Source organism: Rhinolophus sinicus, linkage group LG13, assembly GCF_036562045.2.
Source record: "Rhinolophus sinicus isolate RSC01 linkage group LG13, ASM3656204v1, whole genome shotgun sequence".
Taxonomy (NCBI): Eukaryota; Metazoa; Chordata; class Mammalia; order Chiroptera; family Rhinolophidae; genus Rhinolophus; species Rhinolophus sinicus.
The window spans coordinates 54,523,498-54,538,993 of record NC_133762.1 but is presented as its reverse complement, the minus strand read 5'-3'; the positions used below and the strand labels follow the sequence as shown (position 1 = coordinate 54,538,993).

Genomic DNA, 15,496 nt, shown 5'->3' with positions numbered 1-15,496 from the left:
GTTCGCTACTCTCTAATAGAGAAACAGCTGGCTGCTGTGTACACAGCCCCAGTGGCCACAGAAGCCATCACAGGGACGGCACAGGTGTTGGTTTGCACAGCCTATCCCATCCATGGGTGGGTCCGTACATGGACCCAGGGACCCAAAACGGGGGTGGCACAGACCACCACCCTCGCCAAGTGGGGTGCCTACTTGGAGCAACGTTGCATCCTTAGTTCAAGCCCTTTGAGCACAGAGCTACAACAGGTCCTGGGGCCTGTGGAGCTTGTAGCCCAGGCTGAGCCAAGTACTCTGCCTAGAGGGGAGGACTTGGAGCCCTCGCCCTACAAAGCAGGACAGTCCCCAGTACCTGAGGATGCCTGGTTTACCGATGGTTCTAGCCGTGGGGCTGCAGCCGTTTGGACGGCTATTGGTGTGCAGCCCAAAACAGACACCATTTGGTTTGATACTGGGACGGGCCAGAGTAGCCAGTGGGCTGAGCTACGGGCTGTGTAGATGGTAATCAGCCATGAGCCTGGGCCCCTAGTTATTTGTACTGACAGCTGGGCGGTGTTCCGGGGCCTAATGTTGTGGCTCCCTACATGGAAACACCAAAACTGGTTGATAGGACACCGTACACTGCGGGGTCAAGCCATGTGGCAGGACCTCTGGGACCTAGGGCAAAGAAAGGAGGTGACCCTAATGCGTGTCACAGGTCACTCCCCCTTAGTGTCCCCAGGTAATGATGAAGCAGATGCCCTAGCACGGGTCCGATATTTAGAATGGGCTCGTGCCACTGATGTGGCCCATTGGCTGTGTAGGAAATTGCAGCACGCTGGAAGCCGAACTATGTGGCAGGTGAGCAGGCCCTGGGGTCTGCCTTTGAAATGGCAGGAGATAGCAGATGCCTGCTATGATTGTGTCGTCTGTGCCCAGAACAGCCCCCAAAGGAGGAGGCTCCCCTGGGAGACACAGCAGATTACGTGAGGGAAGGTGCCCCTCACTCGCTGGCAAGTGGATTACATTGGACCCCTTTCTAAGGCCTGCAATGTGATGTATGCATTCACAGCAGTGGACACTGCTACGGGGTTGATGTTTGCTTGGCTGTGTCTGGCTGTGGATCAGCGGCATACCCTGTTCGCTCTTACACGGCTGTGTGCCCTCTGTCGTCACCCCCAAGTCATTGAAAGTGACAGGGGTACCCATTTTATGGGGCAAGAAGTGTAGAGCTGGCTGCCAGGATGGATGTACAATGGTTGTTTCATACCCTGTATAACTCACAAGCAGCTGGCATGATTGAACGCTACAACGGCCTTTTGAAGCAAGGCCTCTGGGTGTCAAAACACCCTCCCACGATGCGTGACTGGGCCTTGCGTCTCTGGGACGTCTTGAGAATCCTGAATGAGAGACCACGGAAGGGAGGACCCGCACCAGTAGAAGCTCCGCTACATCGGATGGCAGCTCCCATTCAATTACAAGTTACCACAAGTGAGACTCTGTTAAAGCCAGGCTATGGCAGAAATAGAAACATTTTGCTGTCAGTACCCACATGCTTGAAAGCAGGGGAACGGCAGCAATGGAGTTGGCCCTGGGAGGTCAAAAGTCCCCACTGTCGCTAGTTGGGCCTGATAGCCCCATAGAGGGCTGGTTTGACTCATGATTTGCAAGTTATACCAGGGTTAGTGGCTGAGTGGCCACGGCTAATGACTAGTAATGGAGGTCCCGATACCGGGATGATTTTGCGGGGAACCTATGTGCTCTCACTATGGCCTAGTATGGGGTCCCCGTTCTGTTACATGTTGAAACTACGCAAGGGACCCCAAGCAATGCCATAAGAGTCTGGTACCACAAACCAGGAAAGGTTTCCAGTGGCAGTGACCCTCCTTTCCAGGACAAGAAAGCTAGCATATATCCTCCCATATGGAAGGGATTTGCCATTGTTGGTTCCCAAGACTACTGTTTCTTTCCGTCCGTAGGTGCTTGTAGGCTAATGTGACACAGGGACCCTCACGGAAGATGCTTGTCACGTAAATTGTGAGGCAAGACCCTGTAAGGGTGGAGTGTGGGGACAGAGTCCCAGAGAGTAGTTTCCAGGCTCTTGGCCTCACGTGGAAAGGTGCTGGTTCAGGTAGTAGATGGCCGTCAGCTGTGGCTAATTGACCATCAGCTATAACCAGTTAGCCAATTTGCCACTGATATAACTGCCCGGCTGCACTGGAGAGTCGAGTCGAGAGTCAAGAGTGAGTCGTTTGGTTGGCAGGCAGAGAAGCGGACAGCAGGTTGCAGGTCGTGTGACTCCAGCCTCCAGTGAGACTATAGTGGTATGACTCCTCTACCTATGGCTCCATGGGTGTTCCTTTTTGGCCTAGCCATATCCTGCGTTCTTATGTGTGGAGCAGGACCAGAGACCCTGCCGGCCACCCCACACGACAAATGGCGGAGCGAGCAGGGTCTCCCGCACAACACCATGCCCTCCTCAGTTCAGCCTCCCCATGTTTGGGGAGCACATGGTTCATGATGCACCTTACACCAAGTGCTCTCTCACCTCATTTATGCTGTTATGTCTGGAAGTCTAACTTCTCTACCAACCCACACACTATGGTTTCTTTGATACATAACAGCATTTTGTTAAGATCTCTATTTTAGAACTTATCCCAGATTTCCTTGTGTTTTCATTAGTTGGGTAGGGATTTGTCTCTTGTACCTTGAGGACTGGGACTTGACCTTGTTCAATATTTATCTCCCTGAGACTATGCTTTAGGAGTGGATATTTTCTGTGTGTTCTATTCTACTGGATTAAATTATCTTTTTTCCTTTGTTATGTTTCTGGGATATATTTTTCTCAAATGGAATTACTATGTGTGGTAGACTGACTTGTTGGTTCCCATTCTTCACTCCAGTGTGATAGAGTTATATACCCACACCCTTGCCATGGTCTCGGGGTGGGCCATACCTGTTCCCTGACTTTGGCTGTGGCTGTGTGATTTTCTTTAACCAATGAGACGTTAGTGGACATGATGCAGACAAAGGCTTGGAAAGAGCTTGTGTGGCTGGACATGCTCTTGTCCTTCTGTCACTGGTAGTTCTAGGAGGATGAGAGACATTCGGAGCAGACCTGCTTCAGCTGAGCAGAAGAACTGCAGCTTGAAGGACAGCTATCCAGCTGATCAGCAGACCTGGGAGTGTAGAGATAAATATTTCTTATATGCCACTTAGTTTTGGGGTCAGTTTGTTCTGTAGTGATACCTAACTGATACATGATGTCATAGGGAATGAATGACTTTATAACCCTTGTTCTACATTGGTTTGCTTTCTAGAAAACCTGAAACCAATTTACCATGCCATCAGCATGTTATATGTGTACCTGCAGATATAGTCATGTGGCTCTCCTTGACTTGATCATAAAGTCTATTTTTAAATGGCCTAACAAAAGAAAGTGGAATAATAATCACACCATCAGCACAATTTAGGACCTTACATAGCTTCATTCCAGGCTGAATCAATTATCATATGGTCTTTTAATAGTAAGAGTAAACCCTAATAAACCCAGCAAAAATCTGTTGATCTTTGATAACCATGACTTTAATATATAGTATAATTACATACAATCCATATACTTGTTAATTACATGGTACTACTTATCCTTATTTTTATGAAAATAGCCTTTTGATAATGATTTTTAAAATTGGAAATATGACAAAATATATTTAGGAACATTCTTATCAAATGATATTAATTTCTTTCAACATCCACAATTTACTTTTAAATTTGTCAAAGCCTAGCTTTATTATTTCCATAATACACATTAAAATGAAACATGGTGGCCAAAAACTTCTTTTATATTCTCTGAGAGTTGGCCAATTTATTAAATCTTAGGCTGTAAATATTTTTTTCTTTAGTGCAAAGAATCTATTATGCCAATGTGCTGACAGAGCTCTACTTGTTTTTACCAGTCCAGAAAGCATACCAGAATCCAGGAAAGCAAGGGTGACATTATAATGATAACAGTGCATCGGTTTCCTAAATTTTGTACAAAGCGTAGATTCTTCACAAATATACTAGTGTTAGTAAGAGCTTACTACTTGTAACACACCTCACAATTTACTGAGATGCAGCATTTTGTTTTGTACCCATGCTTAAGAAGCCCTACCACGAGGGTTCCTAAACGCCAAGTTACACTGTGTTTATGAAAAAGAACTGCATAATCAGAAAAAAAAAATGTATTGTTAAAAAATTCTGCAATTGACAGCTTGACTGAAAAGGAAAGAGACAAAGCGAGAGGGCTTTGGGCGCTTTAGCTAGTTCAAGTTGAACAAACTCCCTTGGGCTTCCTTCACAATTCCAGTGTAACCAGTCAAAACAAAGTCACGCCTCTCTTGTCCTCCTGACCCTCCATTCATCACACAGCAACAGACTTTAACAATCACAGAACAAAAACCTCATTGCCCAGTTTAACCTTCCAACCTCCAGAGTTGTATGGACTGCTAATCTAGCTCACAAAAGCAGGCCTGCTGCCCTTTTATTCTCCCCGAGCCTGGGCACCGTGTTGAGCCCAATAGCTGATCAGCTCTGGAACGTCCTAGCAGCTAGCGTGCCAGGGCCTCGGATGTTCATTTAGCGGGCTGCTGCCTCCGCGAGGGGCCCCTTTGGAGCTGGCTTTGGGCGCACCTGCCCGCAGAGGAGCCATGTACCGGCACAGCTACGTCTTCCAGACCCACAAGGAGCAGTACGAGCGAGCAGAGGAGGTGCCGGACTGCTTGGCCAAAGGCCAGGCCGAGGCGTCCGGCCTCGCGGCGCTGCAGGGGCTCGGCGAGCGCTTGGCCGCCCACGTCCAGCGGGCTCGCGCGCTCCAGCAGCGCCACGCCGTCCTTCGGCTACAGCTGGATGCCTTCCAGCGCCTGGGCGAGCTGGCCGGCCGGGAGGATGCCTTTGCCCGCCACGTAGAGGGTAACCGCCTGCACACCGGGGATCTGGCGGCGGAGCACGCTCGGCTGGAGCGCCAGTGCGCAGAGGCGCAGTGCGCGCTGTACGAGTTCAGGAGCAAGTAAGCGACGGCTGCGGGCGGAAACTGAGCTGGGAGGGGGCGGCCTCCGCGGCCTGAATCCGAGAGCAGGCTGCCACCCATGTCGAAGGGCCGTCTCCGGTCCCCCAGCGAACGATGACTTCATCTTTGCAGAAGGCACACATGTGGTACATTTACCTAAGATAAGAGGAGCTTCCATTCTGATGGCACTTCACAGTTTACATGAAATGGTATCATTTACTTTTAATGTATTTTAAATTTAGGGTATAGTTAACATACAATAATATGCACAGATTTTAAGTACACAGTTCAATGAGTTTTGACAAATGTATATACTCACACAACTACCAAAACAAGCAAGATATTTCCTCTATCCTAGAAAGTTCCTTCCAGCCCTTTCCCTCTCAATCTTTGGTTACCAGTCCAAACAAACAAACAAACAAACAAACAAGCAAACAAACAAACCCCAGTAGCACCCAGTGTTCTTATTTCTATCATCATGGATTAATTTTGCTTGTTCCAGTATTTAACAAGAATGGAATATGTCTCTTAGGTGTCTTATGTGTCTGGCTTCTTTTTCTCAGCACAATATTTTTGAGATATATTAATATGATTTTATTCTACAGCCTCATCCTGTTATAGATGGTACTGCTTGCATCTATTTAACAGATGAGGAAACTGAGCCTCTGAATATGTAGGGTTTCGAGGCACGGTCATTCAGCTGGTGAATTGCTATACTGGGACTGGATTGAAGTGCTGGGCATGCTAAGTTTAATCGTCTTCACTGCATCGCAGCAAAACGTGGAAATTCTTTCAATGTATGTTTTCTAGGGTTTTGCTATTCAAACTGCAGTCCATCTACTGGCAGCATTGGTATCACCCAGGAGCTTGTTAGAAATGGACACTCTTGGGCTCACCCCAGAGCTCCTGAATCAGAAGCTGCATTTTAACAAGACCCCTAAAGTGATTTGTAGTTTAAGAAGTTGAACACTGAAGTTTCAGAGGCCCTGGTCCAGGTCATGGTCCCCCATTTCGACAGATTGAATAATGGGTTAAAATCAGCTATTGAAAAGAAAAGGATGCTTAGTAATTTGTCAACATCTTTCCAAGTTATAAATGTGTGTGCTCTTTGACTCAGCAGGGCCATTTCAAGGAATTTACTCTATGATATTCCAGCAGGTGTCAAGTAGCATGCCTACGAGGATATGCACTGCCGTATGATCTGCAATAGCAAAAGCCTGGAACCCCCCTAAATGTCTATTAATAGAGGACAGGTTATAAGACTGCTTCATTCATACAGTGGGGTACTATGCAATTGTAGAAAAACAAGAATAGTGTTTTATTATCATTTATTTTAAAAAGAAAGGGGGAAGAGTAGAAATTTTTTGCTTGCATGAGGAAAAAGAGGACATAGCACACACACACAAAACCTACACACACACATAGGGGATAAAGGAGTAGGAACTGAGCAATGGAAGACAGAGGTGGGAGGGAGACTTTTAACTGAACATCTTTATGTCATTAAAAATAATTGTTTAACTATGTAAGACAGGGGTGTCCAAACTGCGGCCCACGGGCCAACTGCGGCCCGCAATCCATTTTTAATTGGCCTGCAGCAAATTCCAAAAATATATTTAGTTTATTTAAATAAACCAGGTGAGGCAATACGTACTTCACCTCGAGTGAGTGGCCCGGCTGTTTGTGTATTTTACGCATGTGGCCCTTGGTAAAAAACGTTGAAAAAAGTTTGGACACCCCTGATGTAAGAGATTCATTCCTTTAAAAAATATATAAATCAATTTAAAAATACAGATGTCCAGGCCCCACTCTGGACCTCAACCAAGAATTTCAGTTTTTATGAGCCCCTCTGTTAAGTCCAGTGAACAGCCAGGTCTAGGGTTTGGGAGTCCCTGGTCTAGGGTAGCCAGAGGTTTTCTTCAAATGTGTTCTCTGAGTTCCACATTCTCAGTCTGAATCTTGGGCTGGTTATTTAACATTGTTTACTGAGCATACTTGTATTTATCAGATCATAATCATTGATTGCATTCCTATCAGCCCTTCTCTTTCTGATTTTGACCCATAGGAACAGATTTGGAGCTGGAAGAAGGGACCTGAAAATCCACCTGTTATAGCCCTTCATGGGAAAACTGAGGCTTGGAAAGGGTATTCGGCAGGATTTGATCTCGGGTTTTCTTGCATTGGGCCCATACTCTCTCTAGGCTACTATGTCTTGGAGAGAAGCCATTCTTGGACTCTTGCAGAGTAACACCCAGTGGTAGGACCTAGGACCGCATTCAAATGCAGCTAATGTTCTCTAAAGCAAAGGGAAGTGTACGCTGGTTCAGATACCCAGCTCCATGGGCCAGCAGGATTCCCTAGATCTCCAAATGCCTTCATGTGGTCATTAGGCCACAATCTACTGTGATTTTGCTGGGCAAGCATGACTCCCTTAAGCCCTCATTGAAGGAATGGCTATATTGAGTTTTCTTCATTTCACTTGCTTCTGAGTTATATGTCCATCATGGAGCAGTCCCTTCAGGCTCCGTGATTTATTTAATAATTCCCATTCATTTATTCCCTCCCATTACCCCCTTGGAGAAATTTGATATTCTGACTGGGGTAGTGGGATTTGAAAAATTATAAAAACCATACCCATCCACATAGATGGGTATACACACACAAGTTTGGTTTCACATTCCAAAGGTAAGTTAATGGCTAGCCAAAGCAGGTGAAGATTATACAGATATGGGAAGGTATATGCAGCCTTGTCAGGCATATTCTCTACTTAGATAGTTGAATAATTTCAAAATCAGGTCTGCAGAATGTCAAAGACAATAAAACTAAATAAAAATAAACAAAAAAACCCCTATCAAAATACAATGGTGAATATAGTAATTATCCAAATTGCTAAAAACCAAAATAATGTGGAAAAATCAGATAACTGAAGCCAAAGTTTTTTTTCACTTTATGAATTCACTTACACATTCACTTATATGAATATATATGAATGTTTTATCATGAATATTTTATAATGAAGTCATTTGTCTTTAATATCTAGATTTTTACTATAGCATTAAAATCACATTAATATGTTGTTTATCAAACTTGTTTTTTTTAAATTAAAGTTTATTGGGGTGACAATTGTTAGTAAGTTACATAGATTTCAGGTGTACAATTACATCATCTATAAATCCCATTGTGTGTTCATCACCCAGAGTCAGTTCTCCTTCCGTCACCATATATTTGATCCTCTTTACCCTTATCTACCACCCCCCACCCCCCACCCCCCTTACCCACCAAACTATTGTCTGTGTCTATGAGTTTTTGTTTTTCATTTATTTGTCTTGTACTTTTGTTGTTTTTGGTTCATATACCACATATCAGTGACTTGTTTTTAAGCTACAGAAATTCTTAGATGTTTCTAGCAGGAAAAAGCAGTGAGATAATTAAATTTTGTTAACAGTTTTAATCTCAAAGCTAATTAACCATTAAAAAAATTTCTAGCTCCATTAGAGCTACATGCAAAAGAGACTTCTAAATGTGACATCCTGGTGTGAAATATAAAACTAATGTGACTATGTTTTTCTCTGACTTCTCACCTCTCTTAGTTTGGAGTCCTCCTGAAGTGGAGCCTGGGACAGAGATTTGAGGGCAGGTAGCCTATTTGGGAGGTGACCTCAGGGAGCATGGACTGGGGAGTGAGGAAGTGAGGCTGGAAGGAAAGGTAGCTAACGGTGCATTATCCAGAAGGTCACCCCTGTGGCAACTGGGACTGAACTGTGGAGTGCAGGACACACCTCACCTGTCCCAGATGAGGGCAAGAAAGCTGGGGTATTTATGCACCCACTCACCTTCCTGCCAGGGGCACTGACTCTCTGGCCCATCCAGCCTGCTCTGCCCGCCATCCCAGAGCAGGCCTATTGGTGTGCAGGGGTGATGCTGCCAGGATGAGGGTGATGTGCTGGGAGCATCTGCCTGAGGCTTTGGGCCAGTTTCTCAACCTCACTTTGGTCCAGTTTTCCAACCACATGTGGGGGTAAGGGGGAGGAAGAAATTTTCCTCTATCCTACTAGGTTCATTTGGATGGTCTAATAATTAAATCTACATGAAACAGATTAACAAGAGAAAATAACCAAATTTAATTACATATGTACAGATGGGAACCTCACATACCTGAGAGAGTCAAAGACAGGGAAATGATGTATATATGACATTCAGAGGCACCTTGGGGCTTTAGAGGGTCATTGCAGGATGATAAGAAGAGCAGACGCTCAGTAATTAGAAGTTTGCCCTGCCGTATAGATAGGTCATAAAAAGTGATTTCTGGTGAAAGCTCTTATTACAGGCAAGGCCCCTAATTTAAATTCTTTCAGGAGAGGTAAAAGTTTCTCATGAGCTCTCAGGGTCTTGCTTGCTTTTAACTCAGGACAACTCAAATGCCAGAGTGGCACATTTTGGGGAAGCCTGTTCTGAAACCCTTCCATGGCAACAATAGCTGCTTTTCCCCAAGGTTTTGTGAGCATTAAATGGCATAATCCAGAAACATGGCCACATGTCAATAAATACAATAGTATAGGAAGTCCAAACAAAGTCAGGTTAGTGGTGTTTGCCGTGGATCATGCAGAGGGCAGCTTCCCAGTGTCTGTGCTACTGCTGTACTTGAGTTATAGGTGTGCCAAGATGTGATTCCCTCACCCTTGGGTGGCTGGGAGGGAGGTGTTGGGCCTTGGGGCTGGGCCTCCAGGCTGGGAGACTCCAGTTCCACTTACCGCTCCCAAGTACCCCATGTATGGTACCCATGTTGGCACTTTCTGTGTGTGTCATGATGTAAAAGAGGTTGGGAGGCAATGGACTTGAAAATGCAGCATTAGCACCTGCTTTCAGATTAGGAACTGCTCATTGAAGAGCGAGCACAGAACTCATCTCAGATTAAATTTAATGCGGATTGTGTGATCAACACGTGTGGAATCATGGAAGCCATTCATCTCTGGCTTATATGTCCAATTTGCAGGTATGAAAAGGAATGTGAAGGTCGACTGCTGCTAAAAGAAATGCTTGAGCGGCTTAATAAGGTGAGCTGAACAAGTCTTTGATTTTGAGTAGATTAATGACAGGATTGAACTAGATGGCTGTGGTGAGTGTTTTTCACACCCCTTCTTTGTGTTATTTTCAGGATTCACCTATTTCTTTTATGGTCACTCTCTTTCTTGACTTTGTGATTTCAACTAAATCTTTGTGTGAATTCACACAGCCAGACACATACGCCTTACCACAAGATACAGGGTGTGGGAGAGAACCTAGATTATTAAATTTATTGCTTGTGCTGGGCTATCAAAACATGCCAGCATTACTGTGACTGGAGTTGTTTTGCTATTCAGACATCCTGGTCCCAGACACCAAACTTAGGAGGGCACTTGCTTTGGGCAGTGCGTATTTGGATGCAATGATACATCTATCCTGTTGTCTAAAAGTTTTAAGATTATTCTTCCCAGAGAAATTCAAGGGAGCAGAGGAAGAAACTTCCATTTCCCCTCAAGCTCCTCATTCTCAAAATAGCCACATATGGGCACCAGGGATTCTTAGCTTCTTGCTGGAGACCCTCCTGCAGAGTTTGTGTGGAGTTGTTCTTTGCAGGGGCACCTTCCTTCGTCTGGTCCTCTATCACCATCCTGACAGATTGGATTTTCTGCTGTAGACAGAAGAACCTAACTACCAATTAACAGAATAATCCTGGACCACAGAGGTAGTTGGACAAACCAGGGATGGCAAATAACTGTAAACATTATCCTTTCCTGATCATTTCAGAGCTCAGGGACCCATGGAGACTGTTTAGTTGAAGCGTTGTTTATTCAGGGCACATGGCTGCCTTCTTCCTCTCCCCTCCTGCCCTGCCCATAACCTCATCAGAATTGCTGATAAAGCACAACACCCTTCCCTGCTGTGCCCAGATGTGTTCCTTCTCCACATGGAACTCTAGTCAACTACTTCAGACCTTCAGGAATAGCTCACGATACTTGCTTTCTGTGGCTTTGTCCAACCTCAGTTGTCTGCAATTATTCTGGTAATTGGTGGGAAAGTCAGAACTACAATTTGGGGAAACTGAATTTTGCTTTGTCTGTGTTACCTACTGCCTGATACTTCTGAGTCCTTCTCTGTGTGAGCAGAAAATGAATTGTGTGAAAAGAGGTGCTGTGAATAATTACACAGGTTGTTTGATAGATACTGGGATTGTCTCAGGCCAACTGGAACATATTAGCACCCCAGATGTAAACACAAAGGTGGTGGCGAGAGTGTGCTTCAGGAGCCGTAAGCTCACAGGTTCAGTAATTGACCTTGTGTTGATGGTTGCTATGGCCCATGCCTGTTGGAAGTCTGAGCTTGGGATTGGGGCTTATTAGCATCTGACATCACCCAGCTGTTCTGCTGACACTTGTAGTTCATCCCATTCTTTTTGATGGCGATCCCAGGCTGCCAGATGGGGCAACCCTCCTGCCCACAGAACACCACCTTCAGGGATGTAGGTACCTGACACCCTTCACTTACTTGCCAGTCTAGCCTCTCCTAACATCACCATGTTTTGGTTTGTGAGTATTTGTCCTCACTGCAAGCAGAGCTCTCTCTGGACTAACATATAAGGTTGTCACTCACCCAGTGCCATTGTGTGTCCTCCTCAAAGAAGAGGGAGAAAAAATGTAGTCCCTCTTTTTACCTTCGGTAGAAAGTGACACTGAATTTAAAAACAAGCTCAAAACTTCTGTTTGTTTTCTCTTATTACTAGACAACACATATTCTCAGTAGAAAAGCAACACATGTTCTCAGTAGAAAAATAAGAGGTTATGAAAAATAAAGTGGTTGCCAGAGGGTAAGGGGGGTGTGGGGTGGGGGGTGGGAGATGAGGGTAAGGGGGATCGAATATATGGTGATGGAAGGAGAACTGACTCTGGGTGATGAACACACAATGGGATTTATAGATGATGTAATACAGAATTGTACACCTGAAATCTATGTAATTTTACTAACAATTGTCACCCCAATAAATTTAATAAAATAAAATTAAAAAAAAAAAGAAAAATAAAGGAAAGGCATTTGATAATTTCACCCTCCTGAGAACATGAGTGTAACACCTTAATGTGATATTGTGTGGACAATTGAAGTATCAGTCCTATGAGAATGTTATGAAGGTTCTAGGGAAAGATACTACCTAGAACATGGGCGAGGGCCAGCACAGGGCATCAGTGTTCCCTAGTCTAGGGAAAGACGCTTTTGCCCACAGTGAGCTATGCTATCCCTAAAGGTGTGTGACCTATTAACAGAACCCTTCACACTATTGCTGAGTATCTATGAGAATTTGGGTGAATTGCCTCACCTCCCTGAGCCTCAGCTTCTTAATCTGTGAAATGGGAATAATAATTGTTCCCACCACCATAGCAGGGGATATCTGTCTGTGTTCCTAGTGAGAATTAAATGATATAATAATGTTTGTGACTTGCCTGTCATAGTTATTATTAAGCACTTCATGCGACGGATGGCAGCTTAGTTTTTTCCATAGTGTAGAGTGCCTAACCCTGGTGGAAAGGGAGATAGTCTTCGATGGTATATGGAAGAACAACTTTTTAATATTAATAGTTGTAAATTTATTTTTATGATTACCTTTTTCCTATAGCAGGTGACATTTAAAAGTTACTTTTTAAATACATGCAAATAAGAATGAATCAATTTGAAGAAACATATGGGTGAAGAACAGTTCAAGCAGTACTCGGATGTAGCAGAAATAACCAACACACCATGTAAATGCAGTGAGATGGAGAGGTCCTTGCACTAACTTGCAGGAACCTCAGAACCTGTGGTTATTGGTTTTACCCCCAGAAATGACCCAGTCCAACCCCCTCTCTTTGCCAGTGACGAAACTCACTCTTGGTGAGGTTAAATGACTTCAGAACCCTACCATCTATCTGTGTGGCAGATATAGGCGGAGTAGTGTCTTTTATGTCCATGGCTCCTTCTTCACCTCCGAAGGATAGTCGAGAATCTCTGTCTCCCAGGAGACAGACACAAAACCACTGTCTCTGGGTAAAGATGGTCACTTCACACTTGATGTTGGTGCCGCGTCCATTTTTCCTGGGCAGCGCCCAAGGTCATGTAGTCATACTGAGCACACTGGCAGCTTCTCTGGCTGTGGAAACATGTATGATCCGCGGGAGGCATAGTCCAGAAGTGTGGGCATTAGTACCCTAGGAGCGACCCTCAGCCACTGAGGCATAGGAGAAGGTGGATGAGTCCCTCAGTTGGCCCATCCTTTGTATCAACAGTTCATAGGTTAGTTCCTCAGTCTCTCAGAGGACCTTTAGCAGGACTGAGCCCAGTTTGTGCAGAGTCATAACTTGCTCATTACACAGCTTTATTGGCTCTGTTTCTTTCCCTGTATCACCCCCACCTTCCCTACCAATGCTCCTGGAATTACCTCTCAGATAAATGATGGGTACCCAATCTTTCCCTCAGGGTCTGCTTCTGAGGAACCCAAATTAAGACAGTTTCTCAAAGGGTAGGCCACGTGAAGCCTGGCCTTTTAGATTCTCTGTCCATTGAGATAGATGAGAAGAAGGGGGTGAAAATGAAAGAGTAAATGTTGGCTTATGATATCAATGATTTTGGTCAATAAATCTTTGAATGTTTCCACATATCAATGAGGTTTTGGTGGTCAACTCAGTCTCAGTGTCCATTTCCTTTGGTCTCAGTGTGCATTTCCTCTGGTCTCACATCCCTGGGTGTGGCCATAGGAAATGGGGGACAGCAGGAATCATTAACAGAGTCTTTGAATCTTGCTTGGAAAATATTACAATGTATGTGACAGGACTGATTATTGCTGCTTTCACAAAACATCTATTAATACTTCCCATGTAACTAAACCTCCATTTAAATAAAAAGCTCCTGTATTTTTAACCACCAACTAAAGCAAGCCATTCTTTGCTATGCACTTTGAAATGAAATAAATTCCTCCACATGCTACTTACATACTATGGTCAAAGTTACTCAGATTTTTAAGACTTTTGATGTAGTAAGAATTCCTAATGACTTTTAAGTATTTGTGTTTGGCTAACCTCTTGGATATATAGAAGGTGTGATCAAACAATACAGTGAATGTTTAAATAAAAAAAATTATTACAGTAAAAGACACACTGTCATTAATCCCCTTCGAAATACTCCCCCTCGCTTTGAACACACTTATCCCATCGTTCTTGCCACTTTCTGGAGCCGTTCTGGAAGTCCTCTTTCATGAGTGTCTTTAGTTGCCCTGTCATGGCTGTCTGAATGTCCTGAATAGATTCAAAATGTTTATCTGTCATTGTGATGAAGTCACATGGCGCCAGATCTGGTGAATAAGGTAGATGAGGACATACCGTAATGTTTTTATTTGACAGAAATTGCCATATACCAGAAGTGATGTGTGACATGGAGTATTGTCATGATGGATGATTTACGGCACACTTTAAAACACACCTTCTCTCAACCATAGCTCACACTCGACTGACTGCACCGAAAAGGCTGAAACTTGTCACACACTGTTACTAAGTTTCAACATGCTGCTTCCTGTATTGAAGATCCCTGCCTTTCCATTGGATGGCACTCGGCAGCTGCATTGACCATATTTTGTGATCAAAGTGGAAAGGCTCCATGTCACACATGGCTTCTGGTCCAGCAATTTCTGTCAAATAAAAACATTACGGTGTGTCCTCATCTCCCTTATTTACCAGATCTGACACAGTGAGACTTCTGGCTCTTCCCCAAAATCAAAATGATTTAGGAAATCCAGGCAGCCATGACAGCACAACTAAAGACACTCACGAAAGAGAACTTCCAGAACTGCTTCAGAAAGTGGCAAGAATAATGGAATAAGTGTGTTCAAAGTGAGGGGGAGTATTCTGAGGGGGATTCATGGCAATGAGTCTGTTACTGTAATAAATTTTTTTTAAATTTAAACATTCACCGTATTGTTTGATTACATTTTGGTCATATATATACAGAGGGTGCCAAAAAAATGTATGCACATTTTAAGAAATGACAAAGCTGTATTAAAGTTATGCTGATGTAACCACTTTGAGCACCTCTTGTAATTGCAGAAGACAAATGTGACTTGTATTCATCATTTGTTATCAGTACATATTGAGTATTACAATTTTAATACAGTTTTTTCCTTTCTTAAAATGGTATACATTTTTTTGGCATCCTCTGTGTGTGTGTGTGCATACACACACACACACACACACACGCACAAGATCTGACAATTAAGTTCATGAACTTGTTGCAATGATATCAGAGGTATTATTCGTTATGAATTTGTACCAACTGGACAGTTAACCAACTTTACTATTTGGAAGTGCTGGAAATGCTGCGTGGAAAAGTTAGACGACCTGAACTTTTTGCCAACAATTCATGGCTCTTGCATCACGACAATGCACCAGCTCACAGGGCACTGTCTGTGAGGGAGTTTTTAGC

At 44.0% G+C, this 15,496-nt stretch overlaps 1 protein-coding gene across 3 annotated transcripts in view; it reads left to right on the top strand.

Moving 5' to 3' along the window:
- Positions 1 to 15,496, top strand: part of BFSP1 (beaded filament structural protein 1) — a 91,267-nt gene that overhangs the window by 35,124 nt on the left and 40,647 nt on the right. For 2 of the 3 annotated variants that reach the window (XM_074317556.1, XM_074317557.1), the window contains exon 2: positions 10,014 to 10,074. In XM_074317556.1, coding sequence (XP_074173657.1) covers positions 10,054 to 10,074 — 21 coding nt within the window. In that variant the 5' untranslated portion in view covers positions 10,014 to 10,053. Of the gene's footprint in view, positions 1 to 3,649; positions 5,024 to 10,013; positions 10,075 to 15,496 lie in introns of those variants that run through there. The other variant, XM_074317555.1, reaches the window with a different exon arrangement.